The sequence below is a fragment of the Podarcis tiliguerta genome (assembly GCF_965153285.1).
Source record: "Podarcis tiliguerta genome assembly, chromosome: 2".
NCBI classification, from domain to species: Eukaryota; Metazoa; Chordata; class Lepidosauria; order Squamata; family Lacertidae; genus Podarcis; species Podarcis tiliguerta.
Window position 1 is genome coordinate 87,592,807 of NC_139535.1, and position 17,407 is coordinate 87,610,213.

The 17,407-nt window shown below is 45.1% G+C and overlaps 1 protein-coding gene across 1 annotated transcript in view; it reads right to left on the reverse strand.

Annotated features, from left to right (window-relative positions):
• The window catches only part of UBALD2 (UBA like domain containing 2), a 31,276-nt gene extending 27,340 nt beyond the window's left edge, over positions 1-3,936 (reverse strand). The window contains exons 1-2 of the mRNA XM_083429981.1: positions 3,246-3,936; positions 1,546-1,608 (exon numbers count right to left, since the gene is read on the reverse strand). Coding sequence (XP_083286107.1) covers positions 1,546-1,608; positions 3,246-3,365 — 183 coding nt within the window. The 5' untranslated portion in view covers positions 3,366-3,936. The remainder of the gene's footprint in view (positions 1-1,545; positions 1,609-3,245) is intronic.
• Between the last annotated feature and the right edge of the window lie 13,471 nt (positions 3,937-17,407).

Sequence of the window (17,407 nt, forward strand, 5' to 3'; positions counted from 1 at the left end):
TGTTCTACATGAAAACTTAATGTTTAAGTACAGGGCTTATTTGGCAGTGGCCCCAAAGTTGCTAAACATCATCTCCAGCTATGTCTAACCCCGTAGAACTTGAAAATGCACAAGAGTCTTTAACTAATTTACTTTTTTTGAAGGAATGTTGCAATTATTTTCCATAAATCACTTTCTTAGGTTCTCCTGAAAAGCAGTACAAAAATGCCTTAAAAGGAGTAAGACATGCACACAAATATCCATTTCAGGAAATTTTATGATACGGACCCTTCTAATGTTCCCTGCTGGATGTTTCCTATTAATTTGTCTCTTTTTGTTGTTTTTACATTCTCATAACTTTATCATATGATTCACTTTAATCTATTTTAAGGCCAGCCTGAGGAATATAACTAAGAATCTAATGAGCATATCTAAAGGTAGAACACTACATAACTAAATTTGTGGCTATTTGAATAAACAGGATCGCTCTTACATAGCTACACATTCCTACTGCAGCTAAAGCTTTACAGATATGGGCATGCAATAGCAAAAACAAAACAAAACGCTTTGAAAATGTTCCCTAAATTCAAATGGAAAACTAGTAGGTTCTCAGGGTAACAAAATCTACGCTGCCCAAGTAGCAAGCAAACAGCATTAAAATTCCATGAGATATTTCTTCCCCAGTCTCCCCCCCCCCCCACTTCTAAGGCTAGACATCGGTTTTAACAATGGCCAAGTACGGGGGGGGGGGGGGGAGCTGCAGCTTAAGTCTCTATCTTCTATTATCCTAGCACACAGCACTGGTTTAGTTTTCTTTAATAAAAAAAAAAACACTTCCTTTGCTTGCCAAAGAAACTTGCCCTCAGTCAAGGTCATGTAAAGTTTTGCTCAAGTTTAGACAAAACGTGCAGAGGCAGGGGGAATAAAAACCCAAACTTTGTCTGAATTTGCTCCTTCCCTCCAACCCTGAAGGTTTTCCAGTTATTCAAGAGCATAAACATAAGTAAGATAGATTTATGTGAGCACAAAGGTTGGGGGCGGAGGGAGGAGAAGACAGAAACAGAAGTCCATGTTTCCTGGCAGACATTTTGGCTCTTGTTTACATTTGCAGTCTGTGTGTTTCTCTTGTTGCAGAGCAATATGGCTGTCTGAAGAGCTGACAGCTTTGAATGCACAACCACTGCTGGCTGCAGGCTCATGTTCCCCTCCCAGTATCAAAGGTTGTGTAAAATTATGCAGACGTTGCACATACAAGGCAAAAGAGTTCCTCCTCCTCATATTTACATGGTTTGACAAGTCAACTGCTGTTAAGGAGGGGGGGTGGTCTTTGATTTGTCGTTTAGAAGGTGCTTTCTAAGCTTATGGGGAAAGGACTAAGGCAGTTTTGTTCTGGGTTTATTAGTCCACAGAAGCCAGGAATATGCAAAGTGTTTCTCTTTTTTTAAAAAAAAAATGGGACGCACTCACACACAAACACATACTCCAATTGCAAAATTTCACTTCAGCCCACAAGAAACAAAGATACTGTGAAGAACAGCGTGAACCTGAGAAGTTTGAGCTACTTACCATTTGATGGTGGTGGTGGGTGTTAGGAATGTTGGTTTCTTGAAAAAAAGCACTCAAAGCAGTCTATGTTTAAAAAAAACAAAACACAAGCCTACAATTAGAACAAGGGGCTACAGCCTGAACAAAATAAGTGAAGTTGGATGGCAGGGATTAGCAGCAAGATTTTTGCAGCAATAAAAAGAAAAGGAGAAGACCTCCTGACATGCTTCTTTCCCCCCCCTCCTCAAATACTTCAAGTGTCAGCAAATAATCTAAGTTGACAAACACAGGCCCAGTTTGGGCCCTTGCATTCTTCAGCATTGGCTTGGGACACCTTTGAAATGTTAATTTGTCTTCCCTCTCCCTTTTGGGAGGGGAGAACAGGAACAACAACAACAAAAGAGACAGAAGAAAACCCAAAACAAACACAGCTTCCCCTGCCTTCAGTCTTCACAAGACAAGAGGTGTTCACACACACCCCAAAAGGCAGGAGCCTAGAAGAAGAGGCTGAGGAATGTAAGGGAACATACACACACACACCAATTGCAACTGGGGGTGGTTTCCTCTTTTTTTAAAAAAAATATTGACAATCAACTCAGAAATACAAGCGTTTGTTTAGATTTAAAACAACAAGAGTGGCAGAGGGAACGAAATTTATAGTATAATTTATAATATAGTATAGTATGAACACTTTGTCTAGTGAAAGTGAACAAAGAGCCTTATTGCATCTGTGGTCAAGATGCTGGCTCAAACCAATCTTTTCCTGCTCTCCAGCCTTATTAACCAAAACAAAGAGCACACCTTTAAAGCAGTTCGGCAAGGCTGGGCAGAATTTGACCACGTTCCTCTTTAAAACAACGATGTTGCTTGTTTCACCATGCAAACCGCGTGTGTGTGTGTGTGTGTGTGTGTGTGTGTGTGTGTGTTAGGGTGCGAGAGATTACTAAACACAGGCCAAGCTTCGAAACTGATCCCACACCCCCTTCCCCGGTCGAGGGGAAAAAATGCCGTCGTCTCCTTGACACTTCTTTTCCGCAAGGGCCTGGTGGCCTAGTCAAGAAATAAATTACTATTAGGGGGATGGGGGCTAGATAAGCAGAAACAAACCGGTCGTCTTTCTCTCTCCCCCCCCCTAACTACCGCATGGCCTACTGGAGGTTTCAATTCTGAGTTTCCCTTCAACTGGAAGCTTCATGGCTTTTGGAAATAGTTATTCCAACGATTGTTCCGACCACAAATGTGATGCAGCGGCCGTTCTCTCCCGGCCTAACAATTACAATAATATAAATGTGCGTCCAAACCCCCCCCCTTTTCTCTCCCACGACCAGCTGCAACAAGAGATTAGTCAACACGCAAAAAGGCCCAGCGCATTCCCAGCCCCGGAAGGCACTTACTACTCCGGGAGGAGGCAGTCGTTCTTTAAATGCCTTTGATGGGTTGTTTATTTATCTGTTGCCAGCAGAAATCCGCCGCCCCCCCCCCCACTCCAGCGTTACACAAAAGGGTGCAAGGATCTTTTTGTACGTCTGTGTGGTGCGGGGGAGGGGGGGCTATCGCCGAAAGCAAATCCACCACCACAGGCAACTGTTTCCGCCACCCACCGCCCTACTAAGAATTGGAGGTGGGGGGTTCGCATTAATTCCCACCACCTTTCGCTCGTCGGCATTGCGGGTGGGGGGGAGGGGTGCCGCGTGGGTAAAAAAGAAGGGGTCTCAACGCACCTCGAACTGCCAGTGTGCCGCCTGCAGCAGCTGCTTTGCTTGATCCGCCGCACAGCCCGCAGCCAGCACGAACTGGTTGATCATGACCTGATGCCGAAGCTCCTCCATATTCACCGACATGGCGAGAGAAACGAAACCACAACAAGGGAGGGAGGGAGGAGGAGGAAAGCCAAACACGGCGCCGGCGGTATGCGTGAGTGTTCCGGGGAGGGGAAAATCCACAAAGGATCCCTTCTTCTCCTCTTCCTCCCCAAAACTCCCAAGCCGCTTCTGTGTATCCGAAGCTTCAGAGCCGATGAATCGCCCCCTCGGCCTCCCCCTCCTGCTTCAATCGGCACGAACAAGGGTATGTTGATGTCCCCCTCCCGCCCCTCTCGTAGCTCCTCGGCAGCTAAAACACCACAAACAACAGCATCCAGGGGAGGAGCATGTGGAGAAAATCGGGGTGGGCAGCGGGGGAAGCCGGCGGTGTCTCAACGTTCTATTCCACGCTTCCCGAGGCCGCTGATTGGCCGCTGCAGTGTTCTCTGCGTGTATGAACGTTCGGTGCGAATCTTCCAGGCGCTGGATGTTTCTCTTTCTTTGTCCCGCCCCCTTCAACCCCATTGCTTCCACTTGATTGGAGGAAAGGAGCCACTGGGCTCCTTGCTTATTGGTTGGATGCTATGTTTTGGCTGAGAGAGATGCTGCTATTGGTTAGGGTTTTTATCGTAAGGGGGAGGGTAAAACTATGCTCTTGTTTGAACTGAACTGGAAATTCTACTCCTTTTGTTGATTGGCTGCTCTGCTCCCCCTCCCGTTCTTTTTTCCACTGTTGTAAAAAAGAAGAAGAAAAAGAAGAAGGAAGAAGAAGAAAAAAGTGTAGTTTGTAAAAGCCAAGTTCATTGACGAGCTTCACTGTAACCAGCATGCTCAGCTGGAAAAACAAGAAAGTACAGCAGTGATTCATTTCCTTTGAAAAGGCTGGTCATCCTGAAAACTAAAGTTATCACACAATAGAAAAAGATATAGATAAGATGCATAACCACAGTCGGAAACACAGTTTAGAACTTCCGGAGCAAAAATTGGAAATGTTATTTCTTGTAATTTTATGCTAGCCCTGCTTTTACTAATTCATGCCAGAGTAAAATGCTGGTGACAACTTCCCCTTGAAAAAAAACCATGAATTTGAAGAAATCTGAAATGCAGTTTTTTTTCCTGTCTGCCTTCTTTTTATGAATCAACTTCTCTAGGGCCTTGAACGAAAGGGTGAAAATTCTCTTGGGGCTTCCGGACCCCCCTGGGCTAAAGGGAAACACAGGTCAATCCCTGGTTACCTTTAGCCAGGGGTCAGCAAACGTTTTCAGCCGGGGGCAGTCCACTGTCCATCAGACCTTGTGGGGGGCCGGGCTATATTTTGAAAAAAAAATATGAACGAATTCCTATGCCCCACAAATAACCCAGAGATGCATTTTAAATAAAAGGACACATTCTACTCATGTAAAAACACACTGATTCCTGGACCGTCCGTGGGCCGGATTTAGAAGGCAATTGGGCCACATCCAGCCCCCAGGCCTTAGTTTGCCTACCCATGCCTTTAGCTCTACTGCCGAGTGCTGACTGCTGAGCAGAGCCATTCCTACGCGATGCAGTAGAGACAGCAGATTTGGAGTTGCCATTAGAAGACAACACGTTGGCAACTATTGTATTACTGCCATATTTTTTGTTACCACCAAGGGAGTGGTCCTTTAGGCATATTGCCTCCATTTGTCCTGGACCATCTGTGCTGCTGAAACTGTTGTGGGCATGTTGTCAAACATAAACCTGCTTGGGTTTATTCGCAGACACCTCCCCCTCTCTATGAAGTCCTGCAAAAGGCTATTCTCACACTGGTGTTCCAAAATGCAATCCCCAGGGAGTACTGACATGCAGGCTATCACCTCAGTACAGTGGTACCTCGGGTTAAGAACTTAATTCGTTCTGGAGGTCTGTTCTTAACCTGAAAGTGTTCTTAACCTGAGGTACCACTTTAGCTAATGGGGCCTCCCGCTGCCATCATGCCGCCAGAGCACGATCTCTGTTCTCATCCTGAAGCAAAGTTCTTAACCCGAGGTACTATTTCTGGGTTAGTGGAGTCTGTAACCTGAAGCATCTGTAACCTGCAGCTTCTGTAACCCAAGGTACTTCTGTACATGGTAGGTGCACCTGGAAATCTGTGTTGTTTGACTGAAACGACAGCTTGCTGTGGGATAAGAGCTCTTGGAGAATCACAATTCTGACACTGGTGGGTTCATGTTGGGTTTCAGAACCATCTGAGGGTGTTATATGTGCATCTTACAGAGCAACCCCAATGAGTTCACTCCTGGGTAAGCTGTGTATAGGACTGCAGCCTTCAATACATTGTGAACCTCTCTCTCCCCAACATTGTCAATATGGGATAGAAACATAAAACTTGCTCTCTCTCCATCAAACTATAGCCAGCCAGGCTATAGCCAGCCAGGTGCCATTGAGTTTGCATTTTCATCGCTGCAGGACACTGGAATATTGACAGAGAACTTTCCATGCAACCACAAGATCACTTTGCTGGTTCAAGCCCCATAACTGTAATGCAAAGTGTTTTTGTGTGTATGTCTCCTCCCCCCTCCCGCCCCCCAACAGTGGTTTCACTTTGCATAGGCTTAGACTTACACTGAACATCATCTACTGCTTTTGTTCCCAGGGTCACTCAGTTATAGGAGCTCTTCACAATTTGTCTTTGTTTTCACCATCCTGAATAGCTCAGTATCATTCACCACACTCTGGGCTAATGTTATTCCTGCCTCCAAATCACGAATGACTTAATTAAAGGGAATGGGGAAGAGAAATCAGATGTACATTATAGCCAATAAATACGGACAGATTTGTGCCAGAGTTGATTTAAGGCTCATGTGTCAAAATGCCCCTCTTTACTGAAGCATTTTAGCTGCAAGGATCCAGTTGCCACAAACGGTGTTAATCTCTGAAATCAAGGTGTCTGGGATGGCTGGTCCTTTGAAAGTGCTCATGTACAGTACTCTGCAGCCTGATCTTAGACATGCTTATTCAGAAGGAAGTCCCACCAAGTCTCATTTAACAGCCTGATCCAATAGCCCAGGTATAGCCAATATGGTTCCCTCCCAAACTGGGAATGATGGGTGTTGCAGCCCAGCTGAATTTGTAGGGCAGCACTTTGGCTAACTCTGCAGTAGCCCATCATAGTTGCAATACTATATCCAACCAGCAGCAGAGACAACAACACAGCAATAGGCATAGAAACAAAAGCTATTAGAGCAACGTTGACAGACACTTCTGCAGCATTCCTGGAAACTCTTATCCCGCCCACTAATCGCAGTGTCACTCGTTGACAACACTCTCTCGTGTTGGTCATATATGGGAAGCGCCAATTAACACAGAGTGTCTGGAGGAATGCGACAGCTTGTCATGCTACCTAATGCCTCCTCTTTTCATTGGCTTGCTGTGGACTGACAGCTGGGTGGCATGCATGCAGGATTCCCAGGAGAAGGGTTTGAGTCCCACTGGAGCACCAGCGATTACAAAAATAAAATGCTAGCAACAACACAACCGATTCGTGTTGCTATCATCAGTAGGAAGGGAACAAGCATTTTGCAAGGGAGAAGAATGGAATATGTAAGAGCATGCTTGCAGGAAATAGAACCATGAATTGGATGTTAGCTCAGTGGGAAAGAGTAATGCAATGGGAAATGGGAAACAGAGGTTCAAAGTTCCACCTTGAGGAAATACAAACATGGCTGCCACTCCCAGAAGGCAAAGTTCCCTTTTGGCAGCTTTTGACAGCAACAATAATTGAAAGTGTTGAAGAGACGAGGCAACAGAACTAGAGGCAGGGCCTCTCATTCTGGAGAAGAACACCCCATCAGATTAGGCAGAAATAAGATCCACAATGGAGTATTACTGTAGTTCTTTCCTGTGATGTTAGCCCATTAACAATTCCCTTCATCATGTATCAGACTCGGATCCTGGCTCTTTCTAAACTTCACTACACATCACTTAGAAACTATGGGGTTAACAGACCCTCCAAGTGTCCCTATTGTCCAGGGAGGGGCTGTAGGTGGAAGCATAACTCCATGGGAAAACACAGACTGCATGAATTCCTGCTCCAGTCTCTCTGTTTCCCAACTGATTTCACTCTAATTATACTGAACTCTAGGAAATGGAGAGAGTGTCTCACACACAACTGAAAGAACAGTGCAGAACCCCATCAGAGTGACTTGCACAGAGGTGAAGGAGCCTCAGGGGGTCAAATCTGACCCCCCCAGACCCCCGATATGGCCCTCATGACACTTCCTCCCCAAACCACACCCCTCACTGACCCTGCTCAACCCCCTCCTCTAGTTTTGTTTTGGTCTGGTTAGAATGTGCTCCTGATGATAACCTCACCCAGGTAACTTTCTGCCTTGGGGAGTCCTAGCATTTAATCAGACCCCCTTCATACTATTACAGAACATTCACTTACAGTATGTTCATTATGATTTATTTGCCAAGCTAAGGAGGTTAATGGCTTATGTGTCTGGAGACCTGAGAAAGGGCACCTGTGAAGGTTCTGAGAAGACAAGTCTTATCCATCTGCCCTTCTTTGTGTTCTCCCTAGCTTCCTTTGTGCAAAGTGCCCTGTCTGTTAAGTTGTGGGTGAACATATCAGACGACACAGCGATTCTTCAAACAGCTCTTATTTATTCACAGAACAGAACAGAACTGAACTGAAGGGTTCAGCCAGCCTGCTTATATAGAGCTCCACTAGAACGCAACAGTAACCATTTTCTGTAACTAGCCAATCACTGAACGTTACTTTCAATCCCTTATTTGCATATGTGGACCTGAGTGAAAACTATCTACAGTATCCCCCTGCTAGCCCAGGGTGAGAACTTCAGTACATAACACTGTCAATAAAGTCCCTGATTGCATGTTCCTTGTTCTCTAGACGTGGCAGGAGGGGAAATGATGTGGAAGTCAAGGCCATGTGTTTTCATATATATGTGAACTGGGGTTCCCTGGCCACATGCAGAGGCACATATAAGGCAGTGCAACAGGATTTACTGCACCGGGTGTCAAGCCTAGGGGGCACCGCAGGGCACCGCAACTCTGACGTAGTGAGTTAAGCAGAACGGAAGGTGGGAGCCGAATTTTGACTTTGCTGAAATTTGAAAAAACAGTTTGCTGTCACAGCGTTGTCAGGCAAGGAATGTCCAGAGTGAGGAATTAACTACAGTATTGTCAAAAGTACACTCCTACATTTCTCAAGCTACTCCAAGGTGTGCACCCAATGAGTTCACCAGCCAAGGTGCGGACAACTTTGCATGGGGGGAAAGGCATTCCCATCCCATCAATGTCCCCTGCTGTGTATGCAAACATAAATAAATCTGACAGTAATGAAGCCGTGTTGGTGTGAACAGCTGGGAGGAAAGTACTGTGAAACGCATAGGGGGGGAAAACCAAACAGTTCACTCACTCTAAGATGGCAATGTGGCGACTGGGAAGCTCAATAGCCCAGTTGGTTAGAGTGCGGTGCCAACAACGCCAAGGTTGCAAGTTCGATCCCCATAAGAGACAGCTGCATATTCCTGCATTGCAGGGGATTGGACTACAGTCATAGTTCGGATCACAGATGCTTTGGGTTGCGCGATTTCGGGTTGCACACCGTGCTGAACCCGGAAGTACCAGAACAGGTTACTTCCAGGTTTCAGCGCTTGCACATGCGCAGAAACGCTAAATCGCACTTTGCGCATGTGCAGAAGACCAAATCGCAACCCGCATGTGCGCAGATGCGGCGCTGCAGGTTGCGGACACTGCGGGTTATGAACGTGCTTCCCGCACGGATCACGTTTGCAACCCGAGCGTCCACTGTAGATGGTTCTCAGGGTCCCTTCCAACTCTGTGAGATATCCTGTTCTGTAAGCCAGCTACTGGATTGGGAAACTGAGCTGCGATTGTACTGTAACCTGGGTTTCCCAAATCATAATCTGACACCCTAATCACAAATTATGCATCATAAACACAAGAAGAATCTGGGGTTCAGCCATATGACATCTATGGTCTGAGAGTGGGCTCAGTCCCTATACTTTACCTGGGAGGCTGTGCAACTGTGTGCCTGGGCTACAGGCTACCACGGTAACAGGTAGGTGGTGCTAACATATCACAGACTCCTCAGTCTTGTTGGTGCAGACAACCTAGGACGTTGGTCACATCCATACCATAACTCAGAGCACCTTTACAGTACATGGTTTCTCCCAAAGAACCATGGGAACTGTAGTTTACGCCCTCGCAGAGCTACAGTCCCCAGCAACCTTAACACACTACATTTCCCAGGAATCTTTGGGGGATAGTCATGGTGTGTACACAGCCTGAAAGCTGTTTCCCACTTCTTCAAACCCATCTCTCTGACTACAGAGGCCCTCCCTATCTCTGATATATTTACTCAACAATCCTTGCTTTCAGGTGACCTCTCCAACTTGAGTAACTATGGACTGCTCCAAAATCTCATTATACTGTATTCAGCCACACTGCATAAAATTGTTTTTCAGGACAAAACAGATATATTTTATCCAGAGATTCAGTTAATCTCATGAACAGACTTTGGTTTGGAATAGGTTTGCTGCCTCCAAGATTGGAGTGTACCTGCCTCAGCCATTAACTTGCTGGAAGCCTTTAGAAACTGCCCTTTCTCCCTTATGGGTAAAGATCATTAAGTTGCTAGGAGAAAGGAGATCATTTTTTGCCCTCTTTGCTCTCAGCAAGTGAGCTGGTGTTTGTGGACTGGTGGTTAGTGTCAAACGAGGACCTGTGAGACCAGAGTTCAAATCCCCAATCTGTCATGAAGACTACAGGGCTACCTACCTCACAGGGTTGTTGTGAGAACAAACTGGGGAATAATCATGTATGCCTCTTTGAGCTCCTTGTGGAATGCTGAGATATAAATGTACAAATAAAACGTATTTTTATAAGACGCACTTTTTCCCTCCTAAGAAGTAAGTGGAAATGTGTGTGCGTCTTATGGAGCGAATGCAGGCTGCGCAGCTATCCCAGAAGCCAGAACAGCATGAGGGATCGCTGCTTTCGCTGCCAGCGATCCCTCTTGCTGTTCTGGCTTCTGGGATTCAGAATATTTTTTTTCTTGTTTTCCTCCTCCAAAACCTAGGTGCGTCTTGTGGTCTGGTGCGTCTTATAGAGCAAAAAATACGGTAAATATGAACACATTTCTTACAAAGCACCTACTGCTGCCTCTAAGCGTAACTTGCCAAGGGCCTTACTATAATAATATAATAAGTTACTGTCTAAATTAGAATATACCTCATAATAAATTTTAACCCCCATGACAGAGTTAATAATGTATTGTTCTTTCGCTCCACCATTCTTGTCCTATATCTTGTGGGGGAAAGTAGCGTACCTGCCTGGTGCCACTAATATAAGTCTAATCTGCCTGCTTTCATCCCTAATTCTCCAAGTGATGTCACAATCCAATTTGTGACATTGTGCATGCTTACCACGAAACCAGGTCAGCAAAGCCGTGAAGCCAAAAGAAAAGAAAGGTCCTGTATATTGAATAATATTATTATTGTAGTGATGGCGGCAGAACAAGGTTGTTTATGAAGGACGTTGCCTATGCTCATGTGGCTGGGCTCCATTTTGCTTTTTTTTGGGGGGGGAGGGACACGTTTTGAATCCAATTGATTTGCTGTCCTAAAATCAGCAAGAAACAGAAACGACCCACTTTCCCTCGCCCAGTCCTTTCCCTCTGCTCTCATTCTACAGTCACAGGCTGTCTTGGCTGCCGCTTTACGTCTTTTAAAACCACATGAAAAGAGAAACCAGCCCTATATTAAGACTTACACGGCGTTCGCAAACAGTGTAAAGATAATTGATTTAGAGGAACCCCAAGGCACTCAGATTCTGCAAAGATGAAAGCCATGCAAGGATCTAGACAGACAGATACAGATTTTGTTATTATGTGGCGTGAGCTTCATCTCAGAAGCGAACTTCAAATGCAGTGAATTCCACAAATTAGGCTCAAATCTCAGGCATCCTTCAAACGAGCAGGACTTGTGTCTTAAAATCTATAGGAAGCTGTCGCTGAGCGAATTCATTATGCCATTTGTTTAAATCATATTTCTCCCCACCCCACCCCGCCCAATCTTGCCCTGGTTCAATAAAACAACTTCCTAGGCAGTTAAAAGAAAACACTTGGAAAAAATCCATTTAAAATAAAGACATCCCTTAAAACAACTAAGAATGCAATCTTCCCCATGTCTACTTAGAAGTAAGGTAAAGGGATCCCTGACAGTTAGGTCCAGTCGTGGACAACTCTGGGGTTGCAGTGCTCATCTTGCTTTACTGGCCGAGGGAGCCGGTGTTTGTCCGCAGACAGCTTCCAGGTCATGTGGCCAGCATGACTAAGCCACTTCTGGCAAAACCAGACCAGCATACAGAAAGTAAGTCCTGTTAAATTTCATGGGACTTAGTCCCAGGTAAGGCTAGGATTGCAGCCTATAATAAGAGGTCAATTATATATATATATATATATATATATATATATATATATATATAATCTGTAACAAACAATCAATCAATAAAATGGTTAAAACAGCATTCAGATAGTCAGGGGCTTCCAAAAAGGGCCTTTGACAAAGCTCTTAACAAAGAGGTGGGTTGAAGGATGGGCCATAGCTCAGTGGCAGGAGCTGCTCCAGGCTGAATCACCAAACAGGGCTTGGAAAGATTCCTTGCCTGTACTCAGGAGGGCCGCTGCCAGTCAGTGTAAACAATGTTAAGTTAAAAGGACCAACAGTCTCTCTTGGCACAAGGCAGGCTCCTTCGTTCCTATATGAGAACAGGCGGCACTACCCGGGGGAGTGGACTTTGGCATTTCAAATGTCAACGGCGCCCTGCACAAGGCCAAAATTCGCGCCTTCAAGCCTCTCACCTCCCGTTCTTACACATGCACTACATCATAGTTGCGATGCCCTACAACAGCACCCCTTGGCTTGGAGCCCAGTGGAGGGGATGGAATCGGTTGCGCTGTCCTATTCTGTGAACTGCCCTGGGATCTTATGGGCAGTATGTAAATCAATCAATCAATCAATCAATCAATCAATCAAATAAATAAATAAATAAATACTGCCTCTGGCACCACCTGAATTAGAGGGAGAGCCTCCTTTGCTGTTGTTTTTAGAAGGGTACAGGGAGCTGTGGCTGAAATGTGTGTGTGTGTCAGGGGCTTGTGGATAAAGGCCTCCCATACCCATCTGAGCAGTGCTTTCAAACTGCATGGTTTGATCTTCATAACACGTATCTTCTTCATGACCTCAACTTGGAACTAGGGCTTTGCAATGATAGTAATTAACTGTGGGTTGTTGTTTTTTCCTAATTGCATGTGTTTTTGTGTAAATGTGTTTTTATTATATGTTTACCTATGCTTATGTTAAGTTATAAGCCTCTTGGAGACCTTTTGGGAGGTGGTATAATAAATAATAATAATAATAATAATAATAATAATAATTTAAATTATATCCTGCCCATTTGGCTGGGTTGCCCCAGCCACTCTGGGCAGCTTCCAACACATATAGAAACACAACAAAACATCAAACATTAATAGTAACAATCTGATCCAATACAAAAAAGTCACAATAACTTTTAAAATAAACAACCTATATAAAATAAAGCAATATTCAATAATCCCTTAAGGGCAAGCAACAAATTATTGTGGGATGGAAAAGACTTCTTGCAAAATTTGAAAACATAATGTTGATAATAAATAAATATTGTGGAAGAAAATAATAATAATAATAATTTTTATTTATACCCCACCCTCCCCAGCCAAGGCCGGGCTCAGGGCAGCTAACAAGCAATAATAAAAACAAGTTGAATGAATACAACTTAAAAACAAGATTAAAATACAACATTAAGACATTGAAACATTAAAATGCAGCCTCATCACAGGAGGAGAAAAAGGAAAAAAGTATAATAATTATAAGAGCAGTTCTTTCTCATTCGTTCAGACTTCTCTTGCCCAAGTATACCAGTTTCTCTCACCCATTCTCCCCCCTCCCCCGGGGGGGGGGTCCCATGTCAGTATCATATTTAATGGCCTGGATGTAACTCTTGCCATTCTGAAGGCTGAAATCAGAGCTGCCAACATTCTTTTCTGCCAGAGCTCCTGTGTGTATCCTCTGACGGAAGAAAACCAACAAGTGTCATCTGTTCCCGCAAGGAGGCACAGCGACAGAAATATGCAGCACTGCGTAAGAGTACTGCCAAGAAAACTGACAGCAGCAATCACAACCATCACTTGTCTTCATGATTTTTTGAGTGGGTGGGGTGGAAAAAAAGCGAGACATTGCACATGTCTCTCTTCAGTCCAATGAAACATCCACTGCTTTCTAACCCACTAAAATTCAGGGAATGATTTACAAAGCTCCTCAGGCCCTTCCGTAGTGGCCATCCCCTCTCAACTGAAATTAGCACCTGCCTAACGAGGGGCTGATAACAATTCGGATTGGACTTCCCTTTGCCTTTTAAATTCCCCACCATCTGGCTCCGCCTGCTGGCAAAACGTTTAAATGCAACGAATAGCTCTTCGCAGCGCTGTATGTATTCTACAATTGGCAACAGGAGACTCTGGAAATAAATAAGGCTTCTGGGAAATTGTCCACTTCTGGGCCTTGAGAGCACAATGAGGTACACACCCCAGGCAGCTGGTTTTACATGTCACAAAGGGCAGCAAATTATTAGCTATTTAAGTTGTTATTATTGTGCCTTTCCTCTCCCAAGGAGAGGCAATTGTTGGATTTCCTGCCAAAATAATGCAGCCAGTCTTAAGTGTTTTGTTTTTTTCCATTTTGATTCAGCCGGGGCAGGATGGCTTTTACTGTTCTGCCTCAGGCAGCAAGTGTCTCAGGTAGGTCTTAATGCTAACAGCTGCCTGTATCTCAAAACACCGGTGGCAAGAAGAAGAAGAAGAGTTTGGATTTGATATCCCGCCTTTCACTCCCCTTCAGGAGTCTCAAAGCGGCTAACATTCTCCTTTCCCTTCCTCCCCCACAACAAACACTCTGTGAGGTGAGTGGGGCTGAGAGACTTCAAAGAAGTGTGACTGGCCCAAGGTCACCCAGCAGCTGCATGTGGAGGAGCAGAGACGCGAACCCGGTTCCCCAGATTACGAGACTACTGCTCTTAACCACTACACCAAACTGGCTCTGATTGCGGCTTAGCCAACAAGGAATGGAATTATCAGTATGTTCATTGTGTAGCTCTTCCTGCCCCCATACACCCACTTGGCAACTGCCTTAAAGCAAGCCTGGTCATTGGTCCATTTAGCTTAGTGTTGTCTACACGGACTGGCAGCAGTTCTGGAAATGGAGACATTCCCAGCCCTACTTAGAGACACCAGGGATTGAACCTTCTGCGTGCTCCACCACAATGCTACTGGCCCATCCTCAATGAAAATGTCTGAAGACGTTGCCTTGAAGTTAGCTTCTAGTTCCTAGTTTGAACTAGGAGCACAGCAAGCTGTCTCACACCAAGTCAAGCCAGTTACCATGCAATATGTGTGTGTGTGTGTGTGTGTGTGTGTATAAACAGCATAAGTGCTAAATAAACCTGGAGGCTTGAAGCTCTGTGACTGATAGCACTGGCACAGGTGAGCGGAAAGGGATAGTGACCTGCCGAGTGCCACTCAGGTACTTCCCTGGTCTTTTGTTTGCTTTTGTAAAATGGATGTTGCCGCAGCGGACTTGTTACTGTTAGAAAAGTGGCATCGTTTGCAGGCAAGGTGCTTTGCGAAGCAGAAGAGTCCAGGTCCCTTCCCTGACTCCAGTTCAATGCAGGGGAAACAACTAAGGGAGGGGAGGCAGGGATAAAACAGGGAAGCAATATGGGGTTCTTTCAGGTGCACATGCTCACAGCACGGCAGAGATTGGAGGAGTTGAGCTGAAGGATGAATGGGGAAAGTGGACTTGAAGGAAGAGGCATCATTACACAGGTGATCTGGAAGGCGGTGGAGTGATGCCAGTCGCTTCCTCCTCCCTTGCATTCAGATTGCAGTCTTGGGCAGACCATTTGTATCCACCTAGCCCAGCACAGCTGCTTCCAAAAGTGGTCAGTCAAACGCTTCTGGGAAGCTTGGAGGCAGGACATAACGAAGGCAACAGCCATCTCATCGACAGCAGCTGGTATTCAGGGGGGTTGCTTAATAGGAAGGCTTGCGGGTAGATGGAGATGATATAGTAGGCTTAGCCTGGTAGGTGTGATCTATAAAATTCCCACTTCTTGGGGGTGCTAGCTTCCTCTGGAAAATTTTGAGGTGGAGCTGGCACAATAATTTTTTTTTTAAAAAATATTTTATTATTTATATCCTGCCCATATGGCTGGGTTTCTCCAGCGTCTTTACTACTTTCAAATTCAAATAATCCAGTCTACAAAATCCTGTGCATGGCCTGTATTTGAGTAGAATTGCAGAGCTATGAAAATTATGCTGTGTTATGCTGTGTTTGACCTAAGAGAGAAAACAGCAATTGGGCTCCTGATTTTGCATTTAAAAAAAACCCCTGGTAGGATCTTCTCTTGCAGTGTTATTGTCATTTTGCACCACTCCACTGCAGTATGGCAGCATAAAATACTCTGCTGCAGCTGCAGCAACAGCAAGTGCACCGTAAAACACTGGCGCTGTACATAATGGCTTGCGCTTTATGGATATTTGCAAGCATAACATTGAATTATTGCCTGCTCCAGAAGGGTTCTGCAGCCTGTTTCATGATGTTATAACAGACTCTAACCAAAGTGACTGGCTTTGTTACTCCCTCGATTCACCATTTTGCATTTAGCTGGGGATTTTATCAACTAGCCGTGTTCCCAGATGATACGGCGAGATATATTCTGCCCACCTCACTGTTTCAGAATAAATTATGCAGAATGTTGTATTCGATTTGCGTAATTTATTCTGATTGCAGTTTGCAAAATTTGCAAGCACAACCGGGAGTGGTGGTAGGCGGGAGTGTGAAAGGCACAGCCTGCAGTTAAAGAACTAAGATTTACCAGGAGAAAATCTCTGCATAGGCTGCACTCCTACACAGTTAGGTACACTGATGCCTATTGATTTGCAGTAGTCTGAGACACACCAACAGAGCAGTCCTTGCCTGTCCGCTCAGAAGGAACTCCACTGAGCTCAGTGGGACCTACACCCAGGAAAATGTGTATGGGATCGGAGGCTAAGGCTGCACAGGATTCAGGTACTCAAGAGAAGTACTAGATTTTTGGCCACACCCACTTTTAATTTCTAAAGTACACCGCTTGTATTTTTCCACATTTTCACCCTATGCGAACTAGAAAATTGCTTTCAAAAACTGACTAAACACTGACATTGTTAAAACCTACCAAGATCTCGAATGACTGGATGCCACAGAAAACTGAACCAGTGTACCTACAATAATTGCACAGAAGGAGGATTTTGACAGGTGGGGCTTGCCGTGTCGGAGAGCCGTATGTTTGCATGTGTACTGAAATGTTCTCTTCTGCCATTTTAGTGTGCAGTTACATTGCATCATTTCACCTTACTCTGAGACTATAGTAGACTCTAGGCTATAAATGCAGCAGCTGCGACCTCTTGAGCGGCCGTTTAATACTTATAAGGCTGCCTGGAAAAGAATGTAATTTTGTTTTCTCTTGTGGGGAAACTCCCTGCCTTTCCTCTCCCCCAAGCTGTTTGATGTTCCATGTGCCCAGTCCTCCACACCAGGTAATACAAGGACGGGAAGTTTTGAGATGCTCAAAATTCACCAGTTATTTCTGTGGCAAAATGCAAGGAAATAGGACCGTGTACCTTGAGGCCGAGCAGCTCCGTCATCAGCCAGCCCCAAGCTTTGTATATCCAAACAGCCTCATGGAGCTTTCTGCATAGATATCGGGTTTCCCACTGAATGTTTAGCACTGCCCAAAGAGTAAGTGTGTGTTTATATAACTGAGTTTCCTATTTAGGCTTGCAGGGGAGGATTGGCGGGGAGGGAGGAGCTGGGTTGGGTGGGGAGGAAGAAATACACATCCGTAATGCTGTCAGCACAAATATATATACGTCTATTCAAAAGTAAGTCCCACTGAGTTCAATAGGGGTCTCTCCCAAGCCACTGTGTATAAGACTG